General features: G+C 41.1%; 1 protein-coding gene and 1 pseudogene across 1 annotated transcript; one reads left to right on the top strand and one right to left on the bottom strand.

Moving 5' to 3' along the window:
* The window catches only part of LOC145866982 (uncharacterized), a 29,672-nt pseudogene extending 6,409 nt beyond the window's left edge, over positions 1–23,263 (bottom strand).
* On the top strand, positions 15,874–19,457 carry LOC145866960 (uncharacterized). The gene is made up of 2 exons (XM_082971017.1): positions 15,874–15,928; positions 17,932–19,457. Exons 1-2 carry the CDS (start codon positions 15,874–15,876, stop codon positions 18,858–18,860), a joined length of 984 nt encoding a protein of 327 aa, XP_082827143.1. The 3' UTR covers positions 18,861–19,457.
* Positions 23,264–24,304: the final 1,041 nt, after the last annotated feature.

Below are 24,304 nucleotides of genomic sequence, written 5' to 3'. Positions count from 1 at the left end.
GTCCACCTGGCCGTGCTGCTGCTCCAGTTTCAACTGTTCTGCCTGCGGCTATGGAACCCTGACCTGTTCACCGGACGTGCTTGTTGCACCCTCGACAACTACTATGATTATTATTATTTTATTATTATTTGACCATGCGGGTCATTTATGAACATTTTAACATCTTGACCATGTTCTGTTATAATATCCACACGGCACAGCCAGAAGAGGACTGGCCACCCCTCATATCCTGGTTCCTCTCTAGGTTTCTTCCTAGGTTTTTGACTTTCTTGGGAGTTTTTCCTAGGGAGTTTTTCCTAGCCACCGTGCTTCTTTCACATGCATTGCTTGCTGTTTGGGGTTTTAGGCTGGGTTTCTGTACAGCACTTTGAGATATCAGCTGATGTACGAAGGGCTATATAAATACATTTGATTTGATTTGATTTAAAATGCAGCCGTCGACACAGCAGTTCTTAACCTCTCTAGGGTAGGGGGCAGTATTTTCACATCCGGATAAAAAACATACCCGATTTAATCTGGTTATTACTACTGCCCAGAAACTACAATATGCATATAATTGTTTGATTTGGATAGAAAACACCCTAAAGTTTCTAAAACTGTTTGAATGGTGTCTGTGAGTATAACAGAACTCATATGGCAGGCCAAAACCTGAGAAGATTGTGTACAGGAAGTGCCCTCTCTGACCATTTCTTGGCCTTCTACACCCTCTTTATTGAAAACAGAGGATTATTTCATTATATTTCCATTACAATCCACCCTATTGGCAAAATATTTCACATACACTATAACACATCTATTTTTACTGGATTCGGAAATGTCACACAAAATCAAACTAGATCAAAGAAAACGAATACATGTATTTTCATTACATAATTATCAATGACTGTTCTAAGCCTATGTCCAGTCATAACTCTTCAGATTAGGATTTTTGCTATGACCTTCATTTAGAGAAACAGTCTTCCTAAACATTAAAGATGGTCTCGTCTAACATGGGCTCCTCATAATTGAATGACTCCTCCACCAGGCTCGGCGGTAGGTATTTGTCATCCCACTGGTCTGAACTTGGAATCGGTCCATATCTCACCATCTGTTCCGTCATCGATCTCTCCAGAACCCTGGAAATGAGACCTCTCGCACAAGGGACCAAACAACAACCACATAATATCAACACAGTCATACAGGTAAAAGCAGCCCACAACACCGTGATTACAACCTTTTTCCATTTTCCTAACGTACTATCAAACCATCCCGTGAGTGCCATGTCCACCCCAGAATTTTCTGCTAACTCCTGAGCTAAATTGTTTATACCGGCCAGGGCCTTGGTCATTGATCCATCTGGATGTGTTCTCAGGGATGAAAGTACAGCATTCAGATCCGAACATCACACACACACCACCCTTTTCAGCCAAAATACATATCCAAAGCTATTCTATTCTGCAATACCATCAAAGTGGTCGCAGCTGTCTGTTCAGCTAACCCTTGAATTGCCTCTCTGGTATAGTTGATGAAACGCTGTTGGTTATAATAAATGTAATTTATCCAATCCACATTTTTATTGAGAGTCGACCGCCAAAAAAGACTTGATTCCAATCCAGCCCATATCTGATTCCTAGCTTTAAACTCATCAGGCACCCCCCTTGGAACCCCAATGCTATCAATGTAAATTCTATCATCAAAGGACCCTGACGGAGCACTCCTCCCCTCTCTTTCACCTGGCACTAGGTCTTTGTGTTGTATAAGGGTGAAGGGCATGCCTAACTGTACCAATGCACAAAAACCAGTCCAATTTGCAGGCAGGTTTGGCCACAGCTTCATACCTCCACACAACCACCAGACATCCGCTCTCGGCCTTTTTATCTTACTAAAGTCCTCGGAACTCAACCACCCAGTCAGGTCCCTCATTGTCTCGTCAGTTGTAACATTCTCTGTCCTATTGCATGTTCTTACTTCCCCAACGTTCCATCCGTGTGTGTTGTGTCGAGCCACACAATAATAGTCTCCTCCTGCGACTGTGAAAGGGGGAAGTCTGGATCTAATGGGCACATAGGATACAGATAATGCAGATCAGTGCAACTGTCTGGCTTCCTTGCCTTCATGAACAGCTTTACCATACAGGCCATTCCCCTTGGTAAATTAATTCCATCGGGTAGAAAGGGGATGGTTGTCAACTGAAGTTTGGCTGTTGCGCAGGCATAACCTTCTTCTTTAGCTACTGATCTAGCTGTATACTGAATCCATTCCAGCCATAGGTTGGAATCCCCAAACCAAGTCTCCACCTCAATCACTTCCTTAAGATCTTTCATCTGAATTATCCTCACCGGTCCTTGGCTCTGGATGACTACACGGGTAATGTCCATTTTATCAGGGGAACAACTGGTATTCTGGCTGGCGGTAGAACTATCTCCTGTCCTAACCTCTATTACTCGGAATGGTACCGCAGTGTCGACAATGGTCTGGTCAAGGCCAACATACCATAATCCTAAATCCTCTTTCTTTATGCTTTTAATGGTCATTCCTATCTTCAAGCAATACTTCCCTTGCTCTGGATTGCAGTCAAAAACCCTGGCCTTCACTATACTCCATCTGTTTCTATATTGGGTGTGTGGATTGACATAGCCTTCTCTCTCTGTGTGAGCTATGACCTGATTCCATGAGTTACACCGGGATCTACACAGAAGGGGAGACTATGTATTGAGACATCCTTCCCTAACTCTACTCTCACTTCCTTTTTATCCAGATCGAGTGACCTTTTGTACCTAGGCCATAAAAACTCCTCATCTTCTACACTATGGGTCAAGTTACAACTTTCTGACTTCTCGAGTGGTTCATGGTGTATTAGGAATATGGCTCCCAAAATCAGACAGCTCAGACTGACCAGTACCCCTGTAAAGCCCCACCCCCTCCCGGAGAATATATCACTGGCTAGAGGCCAACCCACACTTTCACTTCTATGAACGCACACAGTGAGGATCGGGCGGGTTAGGGAATCTTTGTTAGAGAGGTAACCCCTGAACCTTATTGGTATTCGGTTCTTCTCCTAACTCTGTGATTGTTCGACAGTTTCAATGTGTCTTACCCTCCCGCAATGTGTGATATGAACCCAGGTAGCTCTTTCAGCTATTCTCACCACGAAGGCTATTACCAGGAACACTTGGTATGGGCCCTCCCACCGTGGCTGCTTCCAGTTCTTTTCTCCTCAGGGACTGGATCCACACCCAGTCTCCTGGTTGGATTGAGTGAATCATCTTCTCCTGTAATTCACCTGTTGGACACAAAGTCTCGGACATACGGGTTTGGTTAACCATGTGTTCTGTTAGTGTATCTTCAACTTCTATGTCTACCTGTTCTGGCCTCCCTAACTCTGGCATTCTATATGGTTTACCTGATCAGCTAAAATGTAATCCATTATTTAAAGAGATAGATCCTAGTAAACCAACTACCCTAATCGTATTCTCCCAGTAAGTTGGGAACGGTTCTTCCCATTTAATATACTTGTCTATTATATTTTTTTATTTTTTTAAGTAGTTCGTTATCCAATAGGCCACAAAGTGTTTTCTAACCTGCTCTACCACCTGCTCTACTATCCCCTGTTGACACATGGCTCTGCCCATGTGTCAATCTTGCCGCATATCTAAACAATGACTTAGGTAGTATTGGTAACTTATCATGATACCAAATACCGTCCTTATATAAATTGCTCCTAACTTCTCCCATTTCGAAATCCCTTTCACTGGTGCTCTAGACTGACAATTTTAATATAGCTTTGTCTATGTTTACTTCCTCTTTTAAGAACTGCTGTGTGGACGGCTGCGGTTTAAGACCGGCCTTTTTCGTTTCCGCATCTGCTTTTCTGTTGTTGTTACTGACACTATCTGTCCCTCTAATGTGGGCCTCACATATACAAATAGCTAACTTTTCTGGCAAAATACAGCATCTAATAGATTCAAAATCAACTGAGCATGTGTAATAGGTTTCCAAGAAGTGGTTACCATTCCCCTGTTTCTCCATTGGGCTGCAAATATGTGTACTGTGTTAAATGCATAGGCACTGTCTTTGTAAATAGTAATACGTTTTCCTGTCCCTAACTGACACGCACGGGTAAGTGCTACTATTTCTGCCTATTGTGCTGAATAGTTTCTCGGTAACGGCTCTGCTTCCAAGACCTCTGTGTCTGTAACTATAGCATATCCTGTCGCATTAGTGCCATCATGGTTCTTTCTTGATGATCCATCTACAAACATAGTCAGTTCCCCATCAGGTAAAGCTAGATAAGTTAAATCGGGTCTTGGTAGGACAACTTTCTCAGTTTCTGTTACACAATCATGTGGGCTGCCATCTGTTTTAATAGGAACTAATGTTGAGGGGTTCAGAGTAGTACAACATCCTATTGTCAAATTAGGCATGTTCAAAAGAATTATCATACGAGACAAATGTCTAGCTGGTGACATGTAAGCCATCTTATGCTCTAACAACAGTATGGATACGGCATGAGGAACTTTTAAAGTCAAATCATGATAGAGCACAACAGATGCCGAGTCCTCAACTGCCTGAGCTGCTGCCACCACAGACTGCAAACATAGTGGCATGGCTTGGGCTACTTCATCTAATCGGGAGGAATAGTAAGCAATAGGCCTATTTTTTTCCCCTGTGTCTCTGGGTCAGTACTGATGTCATGAACCCCTCCCTACAGTCTACTGTCTGGGTAAAGGGGCGATCATATCTGGGAAACGCCAGTACTGAGCTAGATGTTGATAACTTTTTAATGTTTACAAACTGATTTTCAGCCTCATCTGTCCACTTGATCTTATCTTTTGCTGCCATAGCTTTACCATTAATCAACTCACTAAGCTTCCCTGTATGTAATGCAAAATGGGGTATCCACGCACGGCAATAGTTAATCATTCCAAGAAAACTCATAATTTGTTTCTTATTGAGTGGTTTAGGTGCTTCTAGGATGGCTGTCTTTCTGGTAGAATTAACCTGTTATGGCTAGGGGGCAGTATTTTCACGGCTGGATAAAAAACGTACCCGATTTAATCTGGTTACTACTCCTGTCCAGTAACTAGAATATGCATATAATTATTGTCTTTGGATAGAAAACACCCTAAAGTTTCTAAAACTGTTTGAATGGTGTCTGTGAGTATAACAGAACTCACATGGCAGGCAAAAACCTGAGAAGATTTCATGCAGGAAGTGGCCTGTCTGACAAGGTGTCGTTCTTCTTGTCTCTGTTTATTGAAGAGTGAGGATCTTAGCTGTCCCGTGACACTTCCTACGGCTGCCATAGGTTCTCAGAAGGCGGCAAAAAGCTGAATCGTGGCTTTGCAGGCTCTGGCTGAAAATAAGTAGCGCGTTTGGGTAGTGGCTGGTTACAGTACTGTGAGACTCAGGCTCGTGCCCGCGTCGACCGAAAGCTTTGTTTTCTTTCCTCTGTTTAGCTAAATAGACATTCCCGGTCGGAATATTATCTCTTTTTTACGAGAAAAATGGCATAAAAATGGATTTTAAACAGCGGTTGACATGCTTCGAAGTCCGGTAATGGAATATTTAGATTTTTTTTGTCACGAATTGCGCCATGCGCACGACCCTTCTTTACCATTCGGATAGTGTCTGGGACGCACGAACAAAATGCCGCTATTCGGATATAACGATGGATTATTTTGGACCAAACCAACATTTGTTATTGAAGTAGCAGTCCTGGGAGTGCATTCTGACGAAGACAACAAAAGGTAATCAAACTTTTATAATAGTAAATCTGATATTGGTGAGTGCTAAACTTGCCGGGTGTCTAAATAGCTAGCCCGTGATGCCTGGGCTATGTACTTAGAATATTGCAAAATGTGCTTTCACCAAAAAGCTATTTTAAAATCGGACATATCGAGTGCATAGAGGAGTTCTGTATCTATAATTCTTTAAATAATTGTTATGCTTTTTGTGAACGTTTATTGTGAGTAATTTAGTAAATTGTTAGCAAATTCCCCGGAAGTTTGCGGGGGGTATGCTAGTTCTGAACGTCACATGCTAATGTAAAAAGCTGTTTTTTTATATAAATATGAACTTGATTGAACAAAACATGCATGTATTGTATAACATAATGTCCTAGGTGTGTCATCTGATGAAGATCATCAAAGGTTAGTGCTGCATTTAGCTGTCTTCTGGGTTTTTGTGACATTATATGCTAGCTTGAAAAATGGGTGTCTGATTATTTCTGGCTTGGTACTCTGCTGACATAATCTAATGTTTTGCTTTCGCTGTAAAGCCTTTTTGAAATCGGACAGTGTGGTTAGATAAAGGAGAGTCTTGTCTTTAAAATGCTGTGAAATAGTCATATGTTATATATATAAAGCCACGTTTCAGATTTTTGCCGCCTTCTGAGAGCCTATGGGAGCCGTAGGAAGTGTCACGTTATAGCAGAGATCCTCAGTCTTCAATAAACAGAGGCAAGATGAACGACACCTTGTCAGACAGGCCACTTCCAGCATGAAATCTTCTCAGGTTTTTGCCTGCCATATGAGTTCTGTTATACTCACAGACACCATTCAAACAGTTTTAGAAACTTTAGGGTGTTTTCTATCCATATGTAATAAGTATATGCATATTCTAGTTACTGGGCAGGAGTAGTAACCAGATTAATTCGGGTACGTTTTTTATCCAGCCGTGTCAATACTGCCCCCTAGCCCTAAGAGGTTAAATTACTTTAGAGAGTATACAGACCTTCATACCCACTCTCAGACCACCATAGTATGGTCCCAAGTCATGGGAGCTTGCCTGAGGTATTTTTGGATGTTTGAAAAAAATCCCTTCCCTACTTAAGAGAGTCATAGTTACTCACACATTTTACCCGAGTTCATTGATGGCTCATCATGTCTATATTTTGGGATGGTTCTTAACAAAGGAGTGTACATTTGGTTTTTATATTTCATGTTTAATATTCATGTAAGATTTAGTAATCATAATTATTTATGAAACCAACTGACAATTTTTGGTACAATTTATATTGACATTGCTGCCCTGCTTTTAGAATATCAGGGTTCATTCTCAGATGTGCCAACCCAAATGTACTAGAGCATGACATTGGGGACTGGGCCCCGTTCCAACAACATGCCTATCTAGTGAACCCTGAAAAGAGAGAGAAGCTCCGCAGTGAGGTGGAAAGTTACTATGGATATTGCAGGAGTTTCCTCTTGAAATCAGACATGTCCGTGGTAAGGACAACTTGGTTTCTGATTGTCTCAAGGGTGGGCAGTCAAAAAGATTTGTGTTTTGTCAGTGCATTACAATTTATTTTGACTGCACGATTTTCCGTATTGGAGATGAGTTTTGTTTGGGTTCCAAGGGGATGAGAGTTCTAGAAGCTAGTGGTATTTAGAAAGATGAGAATTCTAGAAGCTAGTGAGTTTTAGGATTCTATAGTAAGAAAAAGGATTTTCTTTAAATTAGATTGTATAGTATTATTTAGAAATGTGTTTTTCTTGTTTTTAATTGTTGACACTTCTCGCTCGTTAGCACGTATAGCCCGTTAGCACGTTTAGCTCGTTAGCCCGTCTAGCTCGTTAGCCCGTCTAGCTCGTTAGCCCGTCTAGCTCGTTAGCACGTCTAGCTCGTTAGCATGTATAGCCCTTTTAGCCCGTCTAGCAAGTCTAGCTCCGTCAGCACGTCTAGCTCCGTCAGCACGTCTAGCTCCGTCAGCACGTCTAGCTCCGTCAGCACGTCTAGCTCCGTCAGCACGTCTAGCTCGTTAGCACGTAGGACGCACTGATTGGTGTCACCTCGTTAGTCAGTATGTGTTACACCTGTGCTGGCTTGTCCATCTCGTTAGTGGGAAGGTGTTTCACCTGAGCTGGTCCAGGTTCTATTTAAGAGTGTCTGGCCCAGTGCTCCAGTTGTCTTGATACATGTGGAGAGTCAACACCTTTAGTTGCTCCACCTTTTTGGTTTACTTCCTGTCTTTAAGTTTGGTGTGGGATTTTCTTTTGTTTTCCTCTTCTTGGGCAGATTTAGTGGGTCTCATGGTGGGTGTCTTTTAGGTCCCAGTTGCTTTTACTAGTCAACTTCCAGTGGACACCCCCATAGTGTCTTTCAGAGCCCCTCCTAAAAAACAAGTTATATTTTGGGTTGGATATTGCATCATATTGTTGATATTTTAATCAATGGCATTTCCTTACAATGCTCATTAGTCTTTCAGTTGTTATTATTGTTTTTTATCCTCATATTTGTGTACTAAATATTTCTGATTATTTTCATATTTTTTTCCTGTGAAGCCATTGTGTTGCATCCATGTCTGACATGTGCTGTATAAATAAAGCTTGATTTGATTTGAACATATTGCGAAACAAATGAACCCAATGACTGACCAATCAACAGACTCTTGGTCCCTCTTAGTATCCCCCTTGTCCCTTTCCCAATGCCATGAACTAGACCAGGTACTGTGTTACAGCTGCTCTCTCCTCCTCAATGCCATGAACTAGACCAGGTACTGTTACAGCTGCTCTCTCCTCCTCAATGTCATGAACTAGACCAGGTACTGTGTTACAGCTGCTCTCTCCTCCTCAATGTCATGAACTAGACCAGGTACTGTTACAGCTGCTCTCTCCTCCTCAATGTCATGAACTAGACCAGGTACTGTGTTACAGCTGCTCTCTCCTCCTCAATGTCATGAACTAGACCAGGTACTGTGTTACAGCTGCTCTCTCCTCCTCAATGCCATGAACTAGACCAGGTACTGTTACAGCTGCTCTCTCCTCCTCAATGTCATGAACTAGACCATGTACTGTGTTACAGCTGCTCTCTCCTCCTCAATGCCATGAACTAGACCAGGTACTGTGTTACAGCTGCTCTCTCCTCCTCAATGCCATGAACTAGACCAGGTACTGTTACAGCTGCTCTCTCCTCCTCAATGTCATGAACTAGACCAGGTACTGTGTTACAGCTGCTCTCCTCCTCAATGTCATGAACTAGACCAGGTACTGTTACAGCTGGTCTCTCCTCCTCAATGTCATGAACTAGACCAGGTACTGTGTTACAGCTGGTCTCTCCTCCTCAATGTCATGAACTAGACCAGGTACTGTGTTACAGCTGCTCTCTCCTCCTCAATGTCATGAACTAGACCAGGTACTGTGTTACAGCTGCTCTCTCCTCCTCAATGCCATGAACTAGACCAGGTACTGTTACAGCTGCTCTCTCCTCCTCAATGTCATGAACTAGACCAGGTACTGTGTTACAGCTGCTCTCCTCCTCAATGTCATGAACTAGACCAGGTACTGTTACAGCTGCTCTCTCCTCCTCAATGTCATGAACTAGACCAGGTACTGTGTTACAGCTGCTCTCCTCCTCAATGTCATGAACTAGACCAGGTACTGTGTTACAGCTGCTCTCTCCTCCTCAATGTCATGAACTAGACCAGGTACTGTGTTACAGCTGCTCTCTCCTCCAAAGTGAAGGGGTCTGAATACTTAACGAATGCATTGTAAACCGCTGGCAGAGTTTTCTACCATTGGCAGTTTTGTACACAGTCATGTGATACGTGGTATAGAAAAGTCCAATCTTAGGAGAGTACATGGGAGGCACTATACTGTGTATCTGCAGGTGTCTATCTGGTCAAAACCACTGATACAGGAGCCCCTCTACCCTCTGGTGGGATGGATCATGTCTACAGAGAAACCTAGATTCAAATACTTAGATGTGTGTGTATTGGGTATATGTTGTGAAATTGTTAGATATTACTTGTTAGATATTACTGCACTGTCGGAGCTAGAAACACAAGCATTTCACTACACCCGCAATAACATCTGCTAAACATGTGTATGTGACCAATAAAATGTGATTTTGATTTGAAATAAACGTCCTATTTATCAAAGGTGCTTTTGTCTGGGGTCGAAATGACTCCAAAGGATTTGAATTTGTTAAAAGTCCATATTGATACAGAAACACTAAACCATGATTTAGATTTATTAAGAACAAGTTGATTGACAAAGTCATGAAGAATTGAATAAACTACATTTTTGCTATGATAAAAGATATGCCTCTGGGGTCAAAATGATCCATGTCAGAAGTATGGTTCAATGCAAATATGTAGTGGGTGTAAAGTTTGTATTAAATTCTCACTCATTAAAAACGAATCAATCAACACATGCTGCTCTTTGAACGACTTAATATAATATTAAACTTTTATGAAATAAATGAAAAATAAACGTTTGGTTCCTCAACTGCGTTGCCCAGTACAGTCAGCAGATGGCGATGTGCGTCTTTTAGGTTCAGGCGATGCTGCCAGTGTGACGTCTAATCTAGTGGACGGGACGCTCCTTCAACAACAACAGCTAGTCAGACACCTCGGTAGCTTTCTAACAAACATAGCTACAACATTCACGCTCTTTACACTGGTTTGGTGTATATTAGTCGCTGTGTATTAAACACACTTCTGTCGTATGTACTTGTTGGACCATTTAATTATATATTTACGTTGTTTGTCAGCTAGCTGGTTTGCTAAGTTAGCTTAGAACAAGGCTAGTTGCTAATGCTAACTAACTAACATCTCCGACCATGAGTTCACTAAGTTACTCTCCTCCTGCTAAAGAAGAGGAGGTCTGCTGGACGGAGAAAGAAACTCTTGTGAAAGAGGAGGAGGAGGAGAAAGATGTTACAATACAAAAACAAGTAGAGGGTGAAGCTGTTACAGTGAAAGAAGAAGAGAAAGACGTTTCAGTGAAAGAAGAGGAAGACTCGTTCAGAGTGAAAGAGGAGGAGGATGTTACAGTAAAAGAAGAGGAGGATGAGAAAGAGGAGGATGCTGTTTTTGGAGTGAAAGAGGAGGAGGAGGAGATCACTGTCACATCGAAAAAGGAGGAGGAAGAAGAAGAGGAGGAAACTGGATATCTGGGCCCGGTTTCCCAAACGCATCTTAAGGCGTCCAATGGTTCTAACGGTGAACTTAGCAATAAGATGGTTTTGAGAAACCGTTCCCTGATTAACACTAGTAAGTACTGTCTTAAAAACAGAGGCACAAACTCTGCAGTTGTTGAACTGATGTGTGGTGTTAAAGGGGAAATATGCAATAGCTACATCCATATTTAGACTTTATAATTATTTATTTATAGCCATTGATTCTTGAAGAATATAACACATGTCTCATGAGCTTAGTTCAACTGTTGTACCCCATCAGAACCCCAAATAAGCTTTTTTTACTCCAATGTCTAGAAACAATGTAAATCAACACTGTATAGCCTCAACATGATTAAAACTATAATGTTGATATCATGGATGATCAGTCCTTGCATCCATAGGTCTGTCTATGAATTTGAAATTAGTTACATTTCTCCAGCTCCATCATCATCTTATTACCAAGACAGTGATGGAATTACAACTTTGTTATTGTTTCAACTGCATATTGGTTGATTGATTGTTGTGTGGCTTGTTTAAAGGGGCAACCTAGGTTTTAAACAGAAACAAAATGGCTGCCCAGAGACTTGGTTTGGTAAACAGCTGAGGGATGGGGGCTGGAGAAGTGTAACCACTCTCAAATTCATAGAGGAAGCTATTGTATCAACCTTAATCCAAAACCTAGCGACCTCTTCAAGAAGTTCAGACATCTTGGCGTAACAGTTATAAGATGTTGGCTTGACAGTTGCTGGACCCAGGTTTGAGTCCAGCTCAGGGCTACCCCCTGAATTGACTACACTATAAATACAAGGACTGGCCACCCATGAGGTCAAAATTATAGTTTTAACCTGATTTCAAGGCTATATAGTATATTCTATAATTGGCAGTTAAGATTTGCTGTGGGGGTCAAATTGTTGTCAAATTGGAAGTTTACATACACTTATGTTGGTGTCATTAAAACTCGTTTTTCAACCACTCCACACATTTCTTGTTAACTAACTGTAATTTTGGCAAGTCGGTTAGGACATCTACTTTGTGCATGACACAAGTAATTTTTTCAACAGTTGTTTACAGACAGATTATTTCACTTATAATTCACTGTATCACAATTCCAGTGGGTTTGAAGTTTACATACACTAAGTTGACTGTGCCTTTAAACAGCTTGGAGAATTCCAGAGAATTATGCCATGGCTTTAGAAGCTTCTGATAGGCTAATTGACATCATTTGAGTCAATTGGAGGTGTACCTGTGGATGTGTTTCAAGGCATACCTTCAAACTCGGTGCCTCTTTGCTTGACATCATGGGAATATCAAAAGAAATCAGCCAAGACCTCAGTCTGGTTCATCCTTGGGAGCAATTTCCAAACGCCTGAAGGTACCACGTTCATCTGTACAAACAATAGTACGCAAGTATAAACACCATGGGACCACACGGCTGTCATACCGCTCAGGAAGGAGACGCGTTCTGTCTCCTAGAGATTAACGTTCTTTGGTGCGAAAAGAGCAAATCAATCCCAGAACAACAGCAAAGGACCTTGTGAAGATGCTGGAGGAAACAGGTACAAAAGTATCTATATCCAAAGTAAAACAAGTCCTATATCTGAAAGGCCGCTCACCAAGGAAGAAGCCACTGCTCCAAAACTGCCATAAAAAAAAGCCAGACTACGGTTTGCAACTGCACATGGGGACAAAGATCGTACATTTTGAAAAAATGTCATCTGGTCTGATTATACAAAAATAGAACTGTTTGGCCATAATGACCATCGTTATGTTTGGAGGGAAAAGGGGGAGGCTTGCAAGCCGAAGAACACCATCCCAACTGTGAAGCACAGGGGTGGCAGCATCATATTGTGGGGATGCTTTGCTGCAATAGGGACTAGTGCAGTTCACAAAATAGATGGCATCATGAGGAAGGAAAAGTATGTCGATATATTGAAGCAATATCTCAAGACATCCGTCAGGAAGTTAAAGCTTGGTTGCAAGTGAGTCTTCCATATGGACAATGACCCCAAGCATACTTCCAAAGTTGTGGCAAAATGGCTGAAGGACAACAATGTATTGGAATGGCCATCACAAAGCCCTGACCTCAATCCTATAGAACATTTGTGGGCAGATCTGAAAAAGCGTGTACGAGCAAAGAGACCTACAAACCTGACTCAGTTACACCAACTCTGTCAGGAGGAATGGGCCAAAATTCACCCAACTTATTGTGGGATGCTTGTGGGAGGCTACCCAAAACGTTTGACCCAAGTTAAACAATTTAAAGGCAATACAACCAAATGCTAATTGAGTGTATGTAAACTTCTGACCCACTGGGAATGTGATGAACGAAATAAAAGCTAAAATAAATCATTCTCTCTACTATTATTCTGACATTTCACATTCTTAAAATAAAGTGGTGATCCTACTTGACCTAAGACAGGGAAGAATTTCCACTCGGATTAAATGTTAGGAATTGTGAGAAACTGAGTTTAAATGTATTTGGCTAATGTGTATGTAAACTTCCGACTTCAACTGTATACATAGATTCAATTACATTAAGGGTGAAACATACCTAGATTCAATAACATTTATATGTTTCAATAACATTCATGAATTGGTTTGAAACCTTTGTTTTAGAACCTTCTCAAAGTTGGTGCCTTGACGGTTTCTCACTCGTACCCTGACTTTTTAAAAGGGATTTTGGGACAATTAGCTTAGTTTATAACATGTATTTTAGGAACTGCGTGTCACAGCATGACAATGTGAACATGATTGGTCGACAGTCTCTTGGATGGGCATTAAACATTTGAATAAAGCTGTAATTTAACAAAATGTGGAAAAGGGGAAGGGGTCTGAACTTTCTGAATGCTCTATGTTTTATTATATTTTTCAAATGTAACCTTTATTTAACTAGACAAGTCAGTTAAGAACAAATTATTTTTTACAATGACGGACGACGCTTGGCCAATTGTGCGTCTCCCTATGGGACTCCCAATCACGGCCGGTTGGGATACAGCCAGGATTCGAACCAGGGTCTGTAGTGACGCCTCAAGCACTGAAATGCACCACTCGGGAGCCCCAAAATCATCTTCTAGTGCTGTCCCCAACTAAAATAAATCTTGGCCAACCAAGAGTCTAATTTTGTTTCTACCAATCGATTGGTTGAAAATTACGAATGTGTATTTTTCCATATATAAACACCACCCACGTGTATTAACCTGTTATGGCTAGGGGGCAGTATTTTCACGGCTGGATAAAAAACGTACCCGATTTAATCTGGTTACTAATCCTGCCCAGTAACTAGAATATGCATATAATTATTGGCTTTGGATAGAAAACACCCTAAAGTTTCTAAAACTGTTTGAATGGTGTCTGTGAGTATAACAGAACTCATATGGCAGGCAAAAACCTGAGAAGATTTCATGCAGGAACTGGCCTGTCTGACAAGGTGTCGTTCTTCTTGTCTCTGTTTATTGAAGAGTGAGGATCTTAGCTGTCCCGTGACACTTCCTACGGCTGCCATAGGTTCTCAGAAGGCGGCAAAAAGCGGAATCGTGGCTTTGCAGGCTCTGGCTGAAACAAAGTAGCGCGTTTGGGTAGTGGCTGGTTACAGTACTGTGAGACTCAGGCTCGTGCCCGCGTCGACCGAAAGGTTTGTTTTCATTCCTCTGTTTAGCTAAATGGACATTCCCGGTCGGAATATTATCGCTTTTTTACGAGAAAAATGGCATAAAAATGGATTTTAAACAGCGGTTGACATGCTTCGAAGTACGGTAATGGAATATTTAGATTTTTTTTGTCACGAATTGCGCCATGCGTGCGACCCTTCTTTACCATTCGGATAGTGTCTGGGACGCACGAACAAAACGCCGCTATTCGGATATAACGATGGATTATTTTGGACCAAACCAACATTTGTTATTGAAGTAGCAGTCCTGGGAGTGCATTCTGACGAAGACAACAAAAGGTAAACAAACTTTTATAATAGTAAATCTGATATTGGTGAGTGCTAAACTTGCCGGGTGTCTAAATAGCTAGCCCGTGATGCCTGGGCTATGTACTTAGAATATTGCAAAATGTGCTTTCACCAAAAAGCTATTTTAAAATCGGACATATCGAGTGAATAGAGGAGTTATGTATCTATAATTCTTAAAATAATTGTTATGCTTTTTGTGAACATTTATCGTGAGTAATTTAGTAAATTGTTAGCAAATTCCCCGGAAGTTTGCGGGGGGTATGCTAGTTCTGAACGTCACATGCTAATGTAAAAAGCTGTTTTTTGATATAAATATGAACTTAATTGAACAAAACATCCATGTATTGTATAACATAATGTCCTAGGTGTGTCATCTGATGACGATCATCAAAGGTTAGTGCTGCATTTAGCTGTCTTCTGGGTTTTTGTAACATTATATGCTAGCTTGAAAAATGGGTGTCTGATTATTTCTGGCTTGGTACTCTGCTGACATAATCTAATGTTTTGCTTTCGCTGTAAAGCCTTTTTGAAATCGGACAGTGTGGTTAGATAAAGGAGAGTCTTATCTTTAAAATGCTGTGAAATAGTCATATGTTTGAAAAATTGAAGTTTTTGTATTTTTGAGGAATTTGTCATTCGCGCCACGCCTATCATTGGATATTGGAGCAGGTGTTCCGCTAGCGGAACGTCTAGATGTAAGAGGTTAATAAAATAAAAATTATTCTCGACCAGGTTGAAATACTATCAGACATCCCCAAATGGGCACATTTATAGGCCTACATTTGTGTACAGGTAGATTAATCCTACTTCTATATGTGTAATCAGGTGCCCGTCCTTACTCAACATTGACAGGAGTTTCAAACAAAAGACAATGAATAAATTGACAAAACTGCGGGGTAAGGTCTGGGTGGTCTGCCAGGGGTCGTTTCATTTAGTATCCGATTGGGTCGGCATGGGGAATGATTGTATTTTCCCATAGTATGTTGTACCGAAGTTGACCGACTGAAAGGGAGTGTAACTTTGATTATAATTACTCTTCCATGAAGGAGGGAAACGAGGTGCAACACGTGTTTGGCGCTGCCCTTTCCTGGGTCGGTGAAGAGCGGTATTAAATTTAAGGAATAAATCCGAGCCTCACGCTCATCACCTGTGGAAGGCGGGGCTTCCAGAGAGGCACGGATTTAATAGTATGTTGTACCTAGTTTTCCTCCTTCAGGGAACAGTAGTTATAGTCATAACATGAGGATTTAATTGTATGTTGTACCTAGTTTTCCTCCTTCAGGGAACAGTAGTTATAGTCATAACATGAGGATTTAATTGTATGTTGTACCTAGTTTCCCTCCTTCAGGGAACAGTAGTTATAGTCATAACATTAAGCTTGTCATATGATGAACTTCAACTTAAATACTGGATCTTGCTGTCAGACAGTTTTTTGTATTCAGATCTCTGAAATGCTCTCTAATTACGTAACATTTAGTGTCTCCTTATATTACGCTGGGAAAACAGTTTTCATGGGCACAGAAATCCTAAATCATTTCAGAGTTTGCTAAATCCAATGGTTCTAACCAAGAGTCATCTTAACTTTATTGACAACACCCAAATGGATACTGTCATTAACGTGGTTCTTCAATAATAACACATAATTCTTAATACTGTAGCTGTTTAGTTCCAGTCACATGTTCAACTATCATCAGCTGATCCAGGAAATCATTTTCTGAATGACAGTCACATGACAAACATCACGACATGCAACAACAACCAAAGTGCTTCTTCATTCATTACTCTGGTAAAGACAGTTATGCCGTGCTCCATGTTGGATCCAACATCCCTAACAAATTGATGTTTATAGTGTGTTATTGTCTGCTTGATTTACAGCGGGGTCTCGTTAGTCTGTTTGGACACAGAGATACTTAGTCTTATCTTTCAAATGGTGTAAAATAGTCATATGTTTGAGAAATTGAAGTTATAGCATTTTTAAGGTTTTTGTATTCCGCGCCACGCTCTACCGTTGGATATTAGTGAGGCGTTCCGCTAGCGGAACGTCTAGATGCAAATGTACAAACCCTCATTGTCAGGCTGATGTTAAAGCTAGCCAAAGAGCATTTTACTGGTTGAAGTGTTTTTTAAGTATAAATTAGTTGATTTGCGACAATAACACAAACATATTAAGCAGGAGATTCAAACGAGCCTTACAGTTATAATCCAAAAGTAATGTGAAATGCACTCATAAGCAACCTGGAAATGGAGGCTATTTTTGCTGTCAGCCTATGAGAACTCCCCTGAGTTTTCCCCCATGGTGGTGAAGTAGTGAATAGACACAGAGCTTAATGTGAGTTTCCTTGAGTAGCACTCCTGATCTTGCGCTGTAATATTCAGAATACATTGTGAAAAACTAAAATCTTAGCTCACCATTTTTGCTCCAGGCAGATATACTACATCCATAACTAGTGGTTTCCTCATTAGCAGATATACTACATCCATAACTAGTGGTTTCCTCCTTACCAGATATACTACATCCATAACTAGTGGTTTCCTCATTACCAGATATACTACATCCACAACTAGTGGTTTCCTCCTTACCAGATATACTACATCCATAACTAGTGGTTTCCTCATTACCAGATATACTACATCCATAACTAGTGGTTTCCTCATTACTAGATATACTACATCCATAACTAGTGGTTTCCTCATTAGCAGGGAGGAGTTTCTACAACCAGATTGTGTGTGCATCGCCCTCGTGCTGCAATTTTAGCAAACACAGAAAGGGGCCTATATTGGAGACCAAAAGTCATCTGGTACACTGCTTAGAGTTTCAACAACATGAATAACTTATTTCTAGTTACTACTAATGTGAAAACAAGACAAAATATGATTGTTGCTAAGTTGACTGTCTTAATTGTCAAATAATTGAACAGACGTCAATTGTTGTACAACTTCATGGGTATGATCTGGGCATCACCTTTTACCTCAAATAAACAATGGATTTCTGCTGTTGTGGGCCTTTAACCATCTGTCTGACTTTGCCGTTCACACAGGAGAGAGACGGGACTATCTTGGATCCTCTGGGGACCCTCAACAACCTCTTGATGCTGAAGAGGCAGAGAAGAGTCTCTCCAGATCAGAACTCCTCAAGAAACACCAGCAGAGACCCACAGGGAAGAGAACTCACTGCTGCTCTGACTGTGGGAAGAGATTCACCTCATCAGGCATTAAAATTCATCAGAGAACACACACAGGAGAGAAATCTTTTAGCTGTGATCAATGTGGGAAGAGTTTTGTTCAATCTGGCAATCTGACATCACACAAGATAACACACACAGGAGAGAAACCGTATAGCTGTGATCAGTGTGAGAAGAGTTTTACTGAGTCTGGGGGTCTGACTAAACACCAGAGAACACACACAGGAGAGAAACCTTATAGCTGTGATGAATGTGGGAAGAGTTTTATTACATCTAACATTCTGACTCAACACAAGATAACACACACAGGAGAGAAATCTTATAGCTGTGATCAATGTGGGAAGAGTTTTGGTCGATCTGGAGAACTGACTGTGCACCAGAGAATACACACAGGAGAGAAACCCTATAGCTGTGATCAATGTGGGAAGAGTTTTGCTGCATCTACCAATCTGAATCTACACCAGAGAACACACACAGGAGAGAAACCTTATGGCTGTGATCAATGTGGGAAGAGTTTTGTTCAATCTGGCCATCTGACATTACACCAGAGAACACACACAGGAGATAAACCTTATAGCTGTGATCAATGTGGAAAGAGTTTTGCTGCATCTAGCACTCTGACGCTACACCAGAGAACACACACAGGAGAGAAACCTTATAGCTGTGGTCAATGTGGGAAGAGTTTTGTTCAATCTGGCCATCTGACAGTGCACCAGAGAACACACACAGGAGAGAAACCATATAGCTGTGATCAGTGTGGGAAGAGTTTTACTGAGTCTGGGGGTCTGACTAAACACCAGAGAACACACATAGGAGAGAAACCTCATAGCTGTGACCAGAGATAATCTGATAAAAGATCTCTGATCAAATGTCAGAAACTACTTACATGAAGGAGTTGTTTCATGATATCAATGAACTAATGTCACAATGTAGAATTTTTGAACATTGTAGTAGGAGTATTTTAATGATGTCCCAATGTAGAACCCTAAACGTTTGTCCCCTGTTCTATTGATTTCAACATGATATGGATATTATCCTCAGGGGGAAAATCCAGGCTCTGAATTGAAAGAGTACTATATATGTGATTTAACAAAAAGTTACTAACAAAAAAGTTGTTACACTTACCACGTTGGTGACCCACTGGAATCAAAATGCACCACTTCAAAATGTAGCTAGCTGTTTTCTACAAATTGTCCTCTCACCAGTGATGTACACATTACTCCCAGATTCCGTGTGGTTTTTGAGCTGTTAGTTTTAACAGGACGTGCAACCTCATCTCCCTTCTGTCACACAAATGATTTTAGCATGATATCGATGAGTTATGACAAATAAGTGTTGTGTTCCTTTGTTTAGCGACCCCTAAATTTAAATGCATCACTCCAAAATGTAGCTGACTGTCTTCTGCAGGTTGTCCTCTAACCAGTGAGGTAAAAGATATCTCCCATTTCCATGTGTTTTGTTTAGTTGTTAGTTTCAACATCACGTACAACCTGATTTCCCCCCTAATTGATTATCAGTGATTTATTGCTACTTGTCAAAACAAGGTGCTTGTTTAAAAAAAAATACAAGTAATATGATTATTATGGCTGATGTTTGTGTATGTAGCACATTTTATGTTTAGGTTTTCAATTCATCCCAAACTGTTTCTGCATATTGGTTATTGATTTGGACACGTTAAAACTGTGTTTTGACATTGGGGCTATTTCATATTTTCATTTCATGTAACATTTAGTAATCATGATTATTCAACCAACTGACAATTTTTTTGGTACAATTATATTGACATTGTTGCCCTGCTTTTAGAATATCAGGGTTCATTCCCAGATGTGCCAACCCAAATGTACTGGAGCATGACATTGGGGACTGGGCCCCGATCCAACAACATGCCTATCTAGTGAACCCTGAAAAGAGAGAGAAGCTCTGCAGTGAGGTGGAAAGTTAGTACAGATATTGCAGGAGTTTCCTCTTGAAATCAGACATGTCTGTGTCCTATTGGAGATGAGTTTTGTTTGGGCTCGTTCCAAGAGGACGAGAGTTCTAGAAGCTAAGGAAGGATTGTATAGAACGAAAGATGAAGGAGAAAAGATCCTGTATATTATTTAGAAATGTTTTTTCTTGTTTTTAATTGTTGACAGCCAGTAGACACCATGTTTATATTGTAGAAGGGAATACATTTAGTTGATTATAATGTGAAATGGAAGTTGTTTTCTGTTGGTGGTGAGCAAACTTGTCCAAAAGAAATATAGGATATATTTGTTGTCTTAAGGGGGAAGGTGTTACAGGCTTTGGTTTTTCCATTTATGTTTTGAGGTTGGACTTTAGCTCGTTAGCACGTCTAGCTCGTTTGCGCGTCTAGCTCGTTTGCGCATCTAGCTCGTTAGCCCGTCTAGCTCGTTAGCACGTACAGCTCCGTTAGCACGTAGGACGCACTGATTGGTGTCACCTCGTTAGTCAGTATGTGTTACACCTGTGCTGGCTTGTCCATCTCGTTAGTGGGAAGGTGTTTCACCTGAGCTGGTCCAGGTTCTATTTAAGAGTGTCTGGCCCAGTGCTCCAGTTATCTTGATACATGTGGAGAGTCAACACCTTTAGTTGCTCCACCTTTTTGGTTTGCTTCCTGTTTTTAAGTTTGATGTGGGTTTTTCTTTTGTTTTCCTCTTCTTGGGCAGATTTAGTGGGTCTCATGATGGGTGTCTTTTTAGGTCCCAGTCATGTAGGTTGAAAGGGGTGTATCTTGGCTGTAAAATACCTTTGTACTTTTGTATTGTGGCTCTCAACGAATCATCTGGGGGGGAGTTGTTGACCAGCCATCATTATCGTAGAGCAGTCGTTTGATTAATTTTGTATGTGTACGTTGTATTGCCCTGCTCCATTATTAAGTGAATAAAGATTTAGTTTAAGAATAACTCTGACTTGTGTGATAAGTTTGTCTCAATTGATTTTAAAGAAATTAACCACCACATTTGGGGATGTGAATCTTGACATTTACATTTACATTTTAGTCATTTAGCAGACGCTCTTATCCAGAGCGACTTACAGTAGTGAATGCATACATTTAATTTCATACATTTTTTTTTTTTCTGTGCTGGCCCCCCGTGGGAATCGAACCCACAACCCTGGCGTTGCAAACACCATGCTCTACCAACTGAGCTACAGGTGACCGCTCCTGATGACCTGGGTAAATGGTGCACGAGGGATCCCTCTAACTTGGGATCTCAGGGAGACCACACTGCGGGATATCCTCAATTGATTAAGACACGTTAAAACTGTTTTAACGTGTCTAAATCAATAACCAATATGCAGAAACAGTTTGGGATAAATTGAAAACCTAAACATAACATGTGCAATATACACAAACATCTGCCACAATAATCATATTACTTGTATTTTTTGAAACAAGCAGCTTATAACTGCACAAGCACCAGAAACGCTGTTGTTTTGACAAGTAGCAATAAATCACTGATATCGATTAGGGGGGAAATCAGGTTGTACGTGCTGTTGAAACTAACACAACTAAAATAAACACATGGAAATGGGAGATATATTTTACCTCACTGGTTAGAGGACAACCTGCAGAAGACAGTCAGCTACATTTTGGAGTGATGCATTTAAATGTAGGGGTCGCTAAAATAAGTAACACTTATTTGTCATAACTAATCAATATCATGCTAAAATCAATTGTGCCGAGAGGAGGGAGATGAGGTTGCACATCCTGTTAAAACTAACAGCTCAAAAACCACACGGAATCTGGGAATAATGTGTACATCCCTGGTTAGAGGACAACTTGTAGAAAACAGCTGGCTACATTTTGAAGTGATGCATTTTGATTCCAGTGGGTCACCAATGTGGTAAGTGTAACACAACTCTTTTTTTGTTAGTACTTTTTGTTAAATCACATAAATAGTAACTCTTCCAATTCAGAGCCTGGATTTTCCCCCTGAGGCTAATATCCATATCATGTTGAAATCAATAGAACAGGGGACAAACGTTTAGGGTTCTACATTGTGACATCATTAAAATACTCCTACTACAATGTTTAAACATTCTACATTGTGACATTATTTCATTGATATCATGAAACAACTCCATGTATTTTCTGATGTTTGATCAGAGATCTTTTATCAGAGTATCTCTTGTCACATTGACCACAGCTATAAGGTTTCTCTCCTGTGTGTGTTCTCTTGTGTTGAGTCAGATCTCCAGATTGACCAAAACTCTTTCCACATTTACCACAGCTATAAGGTTTCTCTACTGTGTGTGTTCTCTGGTGCACTGTCAGATGTCCAGATTGACCAAAACTCTTCCAACATTTACCACAGCTATAAGGTTGTCTACTGTGTGTATTCTCTGGTGTACTGTCAGATTATCAGATGTAGTAAAACTCTTCCCACATTGATCACAGCTATAAGGTTTCTCTCCTGTGTGTGTTCTCTGGTGCACTGTCAGATGTCCAGATTGACCAAAACTCTTCCCACATTGACCACAGCTATAAGATTTCTCTCCTGTGTGTCTTCTCTGGTGTACAGTCAGAATGCTTGATGTAGTGAAACTCTTCCCACATTGATCACAGCTATAAGATTTCTCTCCTGTGTGTATTCTCTGGTGTACTGTCAGATGATCAGATGTAGTAAAACTCTTCCCACATTGATCACAGCTAAAAGGTTTCTCTCCAGTGTGTGTTCTCTGGTGTAAAGTCAGTTCTCCAGATTGACCAAAACTCTTCCCACATTGACCACATATATAAGGTTTCTCTCCTGTGTGTCTTCTCTGGTGTACAGTCAGAATGCAGAGGTCTCGAGGTCAACTATTTTTGATGTGTTTTCGCGTATCATTTTCTCCAGACCATCGGCTCTTTCGTTTCTCTTTGCAGAGACAGCATCGATTATGTTGACCTGTAATTCGCGCAAAGATAATTCTTTATGTGTCTTTTTGGGTGCAGGACTATTGACTGCATTTTCAGAATCAACCGAATGTCCAGAATCCTCCATTTCTTCTCCTGAGGAGTCAGGTGGCGGTTTTTCTCCAACGTATGAGTGCTCAGCTAGCAACTGCCTTCTCCTCCCTTTGCTCTTTCGCACATTTTTTCCTTCCATTTCTCAAAGTTATGAATCAAATTATCGGTCAACTAAGTGTTGTTCTCTATTGTGTTTACTATAAGCCAAGTTCCGTTACATTTAAGTAAGTTTGAGAGGGATAAAAGTTAAGGTTACTCGGAGCAAGCTGAAATCTCATCTACACTCGCCGCCATCTTCCAGCGCCCCCCCCAGCCCAGGTGTGTCCCATTTCACTGACGACCCTCCCGGCTCCGCCCACCGACATCCTATTAAGGAAGAGCAAAGAGAAAGAATTCAGCAGACAGAGTGGGAGGGTCACAGCAGTCTGGTGATATACCAGGGACTGGGGATGCAGTTAGGTTTGTACAGTCTGGTGATATACCAGGGACTGGGGATGTAGTTAGGTTTGTACAGTCTGGTGATATACCAGGGACTGGGGATGTAGTTAGGTTTGTACAGTCTGGTGATATACCAGGGACTGGGGATGTAGTTAGGTTTGTATACAGTCTGATGATATACCAGGGACTGGGGATGCAGTTAGGTTTGTATACAGTCTGATGATATACCAGGGACTGGGGATGCAGTTAGGTTTGTACAGTCTGATGATATACCAGGGACTGGGGATGCAGTTAGGTTTGTATACAGTCTGATGATATACCAGGGACTGGGGATGCAGTTAGGTTTGTATGCAGTCTGATGATATACCAGGGACTGGGGATGTAGTTAGGTTTGTACAGTCTGGTGATATACCAGGGACTGGGGATGTAGTTAGGTTTGTACAGTCTGATGATATACCAGGGACTGGGGATGTAGTTAGGTTTGTATGCAGTCTGGTGATATACCAGGGACTGGGGATGCAGTTAGGTTTGTATACAGTCTGATGATATACCAGGGACTGGGGATGCAGTTAGGTTTGTATACAGTCTGATGATATACCAGGGACTGGGGATGCAGTTAGGTTTGTATGCAGTCTGATGATATACCAGGGACTGGGGATGCAGTTAGGTTTGTATGCAGTCTGATGATATACCAGGGACTGGGGATGCAGTTAGGTTTGTATGCAGTCTGGTGATATACCATGGCCTGGGGATGTAGTTAGGTTTGTACAGTCTGATGATATACCAGGGACTGGGGATGCAGTTAGGTTTGTACAGTCTGGTGATATACCAGGGACTGGGGATGCAGTTAGGTTTGTATGCAGTCTGATGATATACCAGGGACTGGGGATGCAGTTA

This window comes from Salmo salar, unplaced genomic scaffold (assembly GCF_965601325.2).
Source record: "Salmo salar unplaced genomic scaffold, fSalSal1 ptg000152l, whole genome shotgun sequence".
Classification (NCBI taxonomy): domain Eukaryota; kingdom Metazoa; phylum Chordata; class Actinopteri; order Salmoniformes; family Salmonidae; genus Salmo; species Salmo salar.
Note: the sequence above shows the minus strand (reverse complement) of the source record. Positions and strands in the feature narration are given on the sequence as shown.

Excerpts from the sequence above, each read along its gene's own strand:
- LOC145866960 (XM_082971017.1), top strand. The coding sequence starts at position 15,874 with ATGAAGGAGGGAAACGAGGTGCAACACGTGTTTGGCGCTGCCCTTTCC. Across the intron at positions 15,929-17,931 it reads CGCTGCCCTTTCCTGGGTCG|AGGCAGAGAAGAGTCTCTCC; the intron begins GTGAAGAGCGGT and ends TTGATGCTGAAG.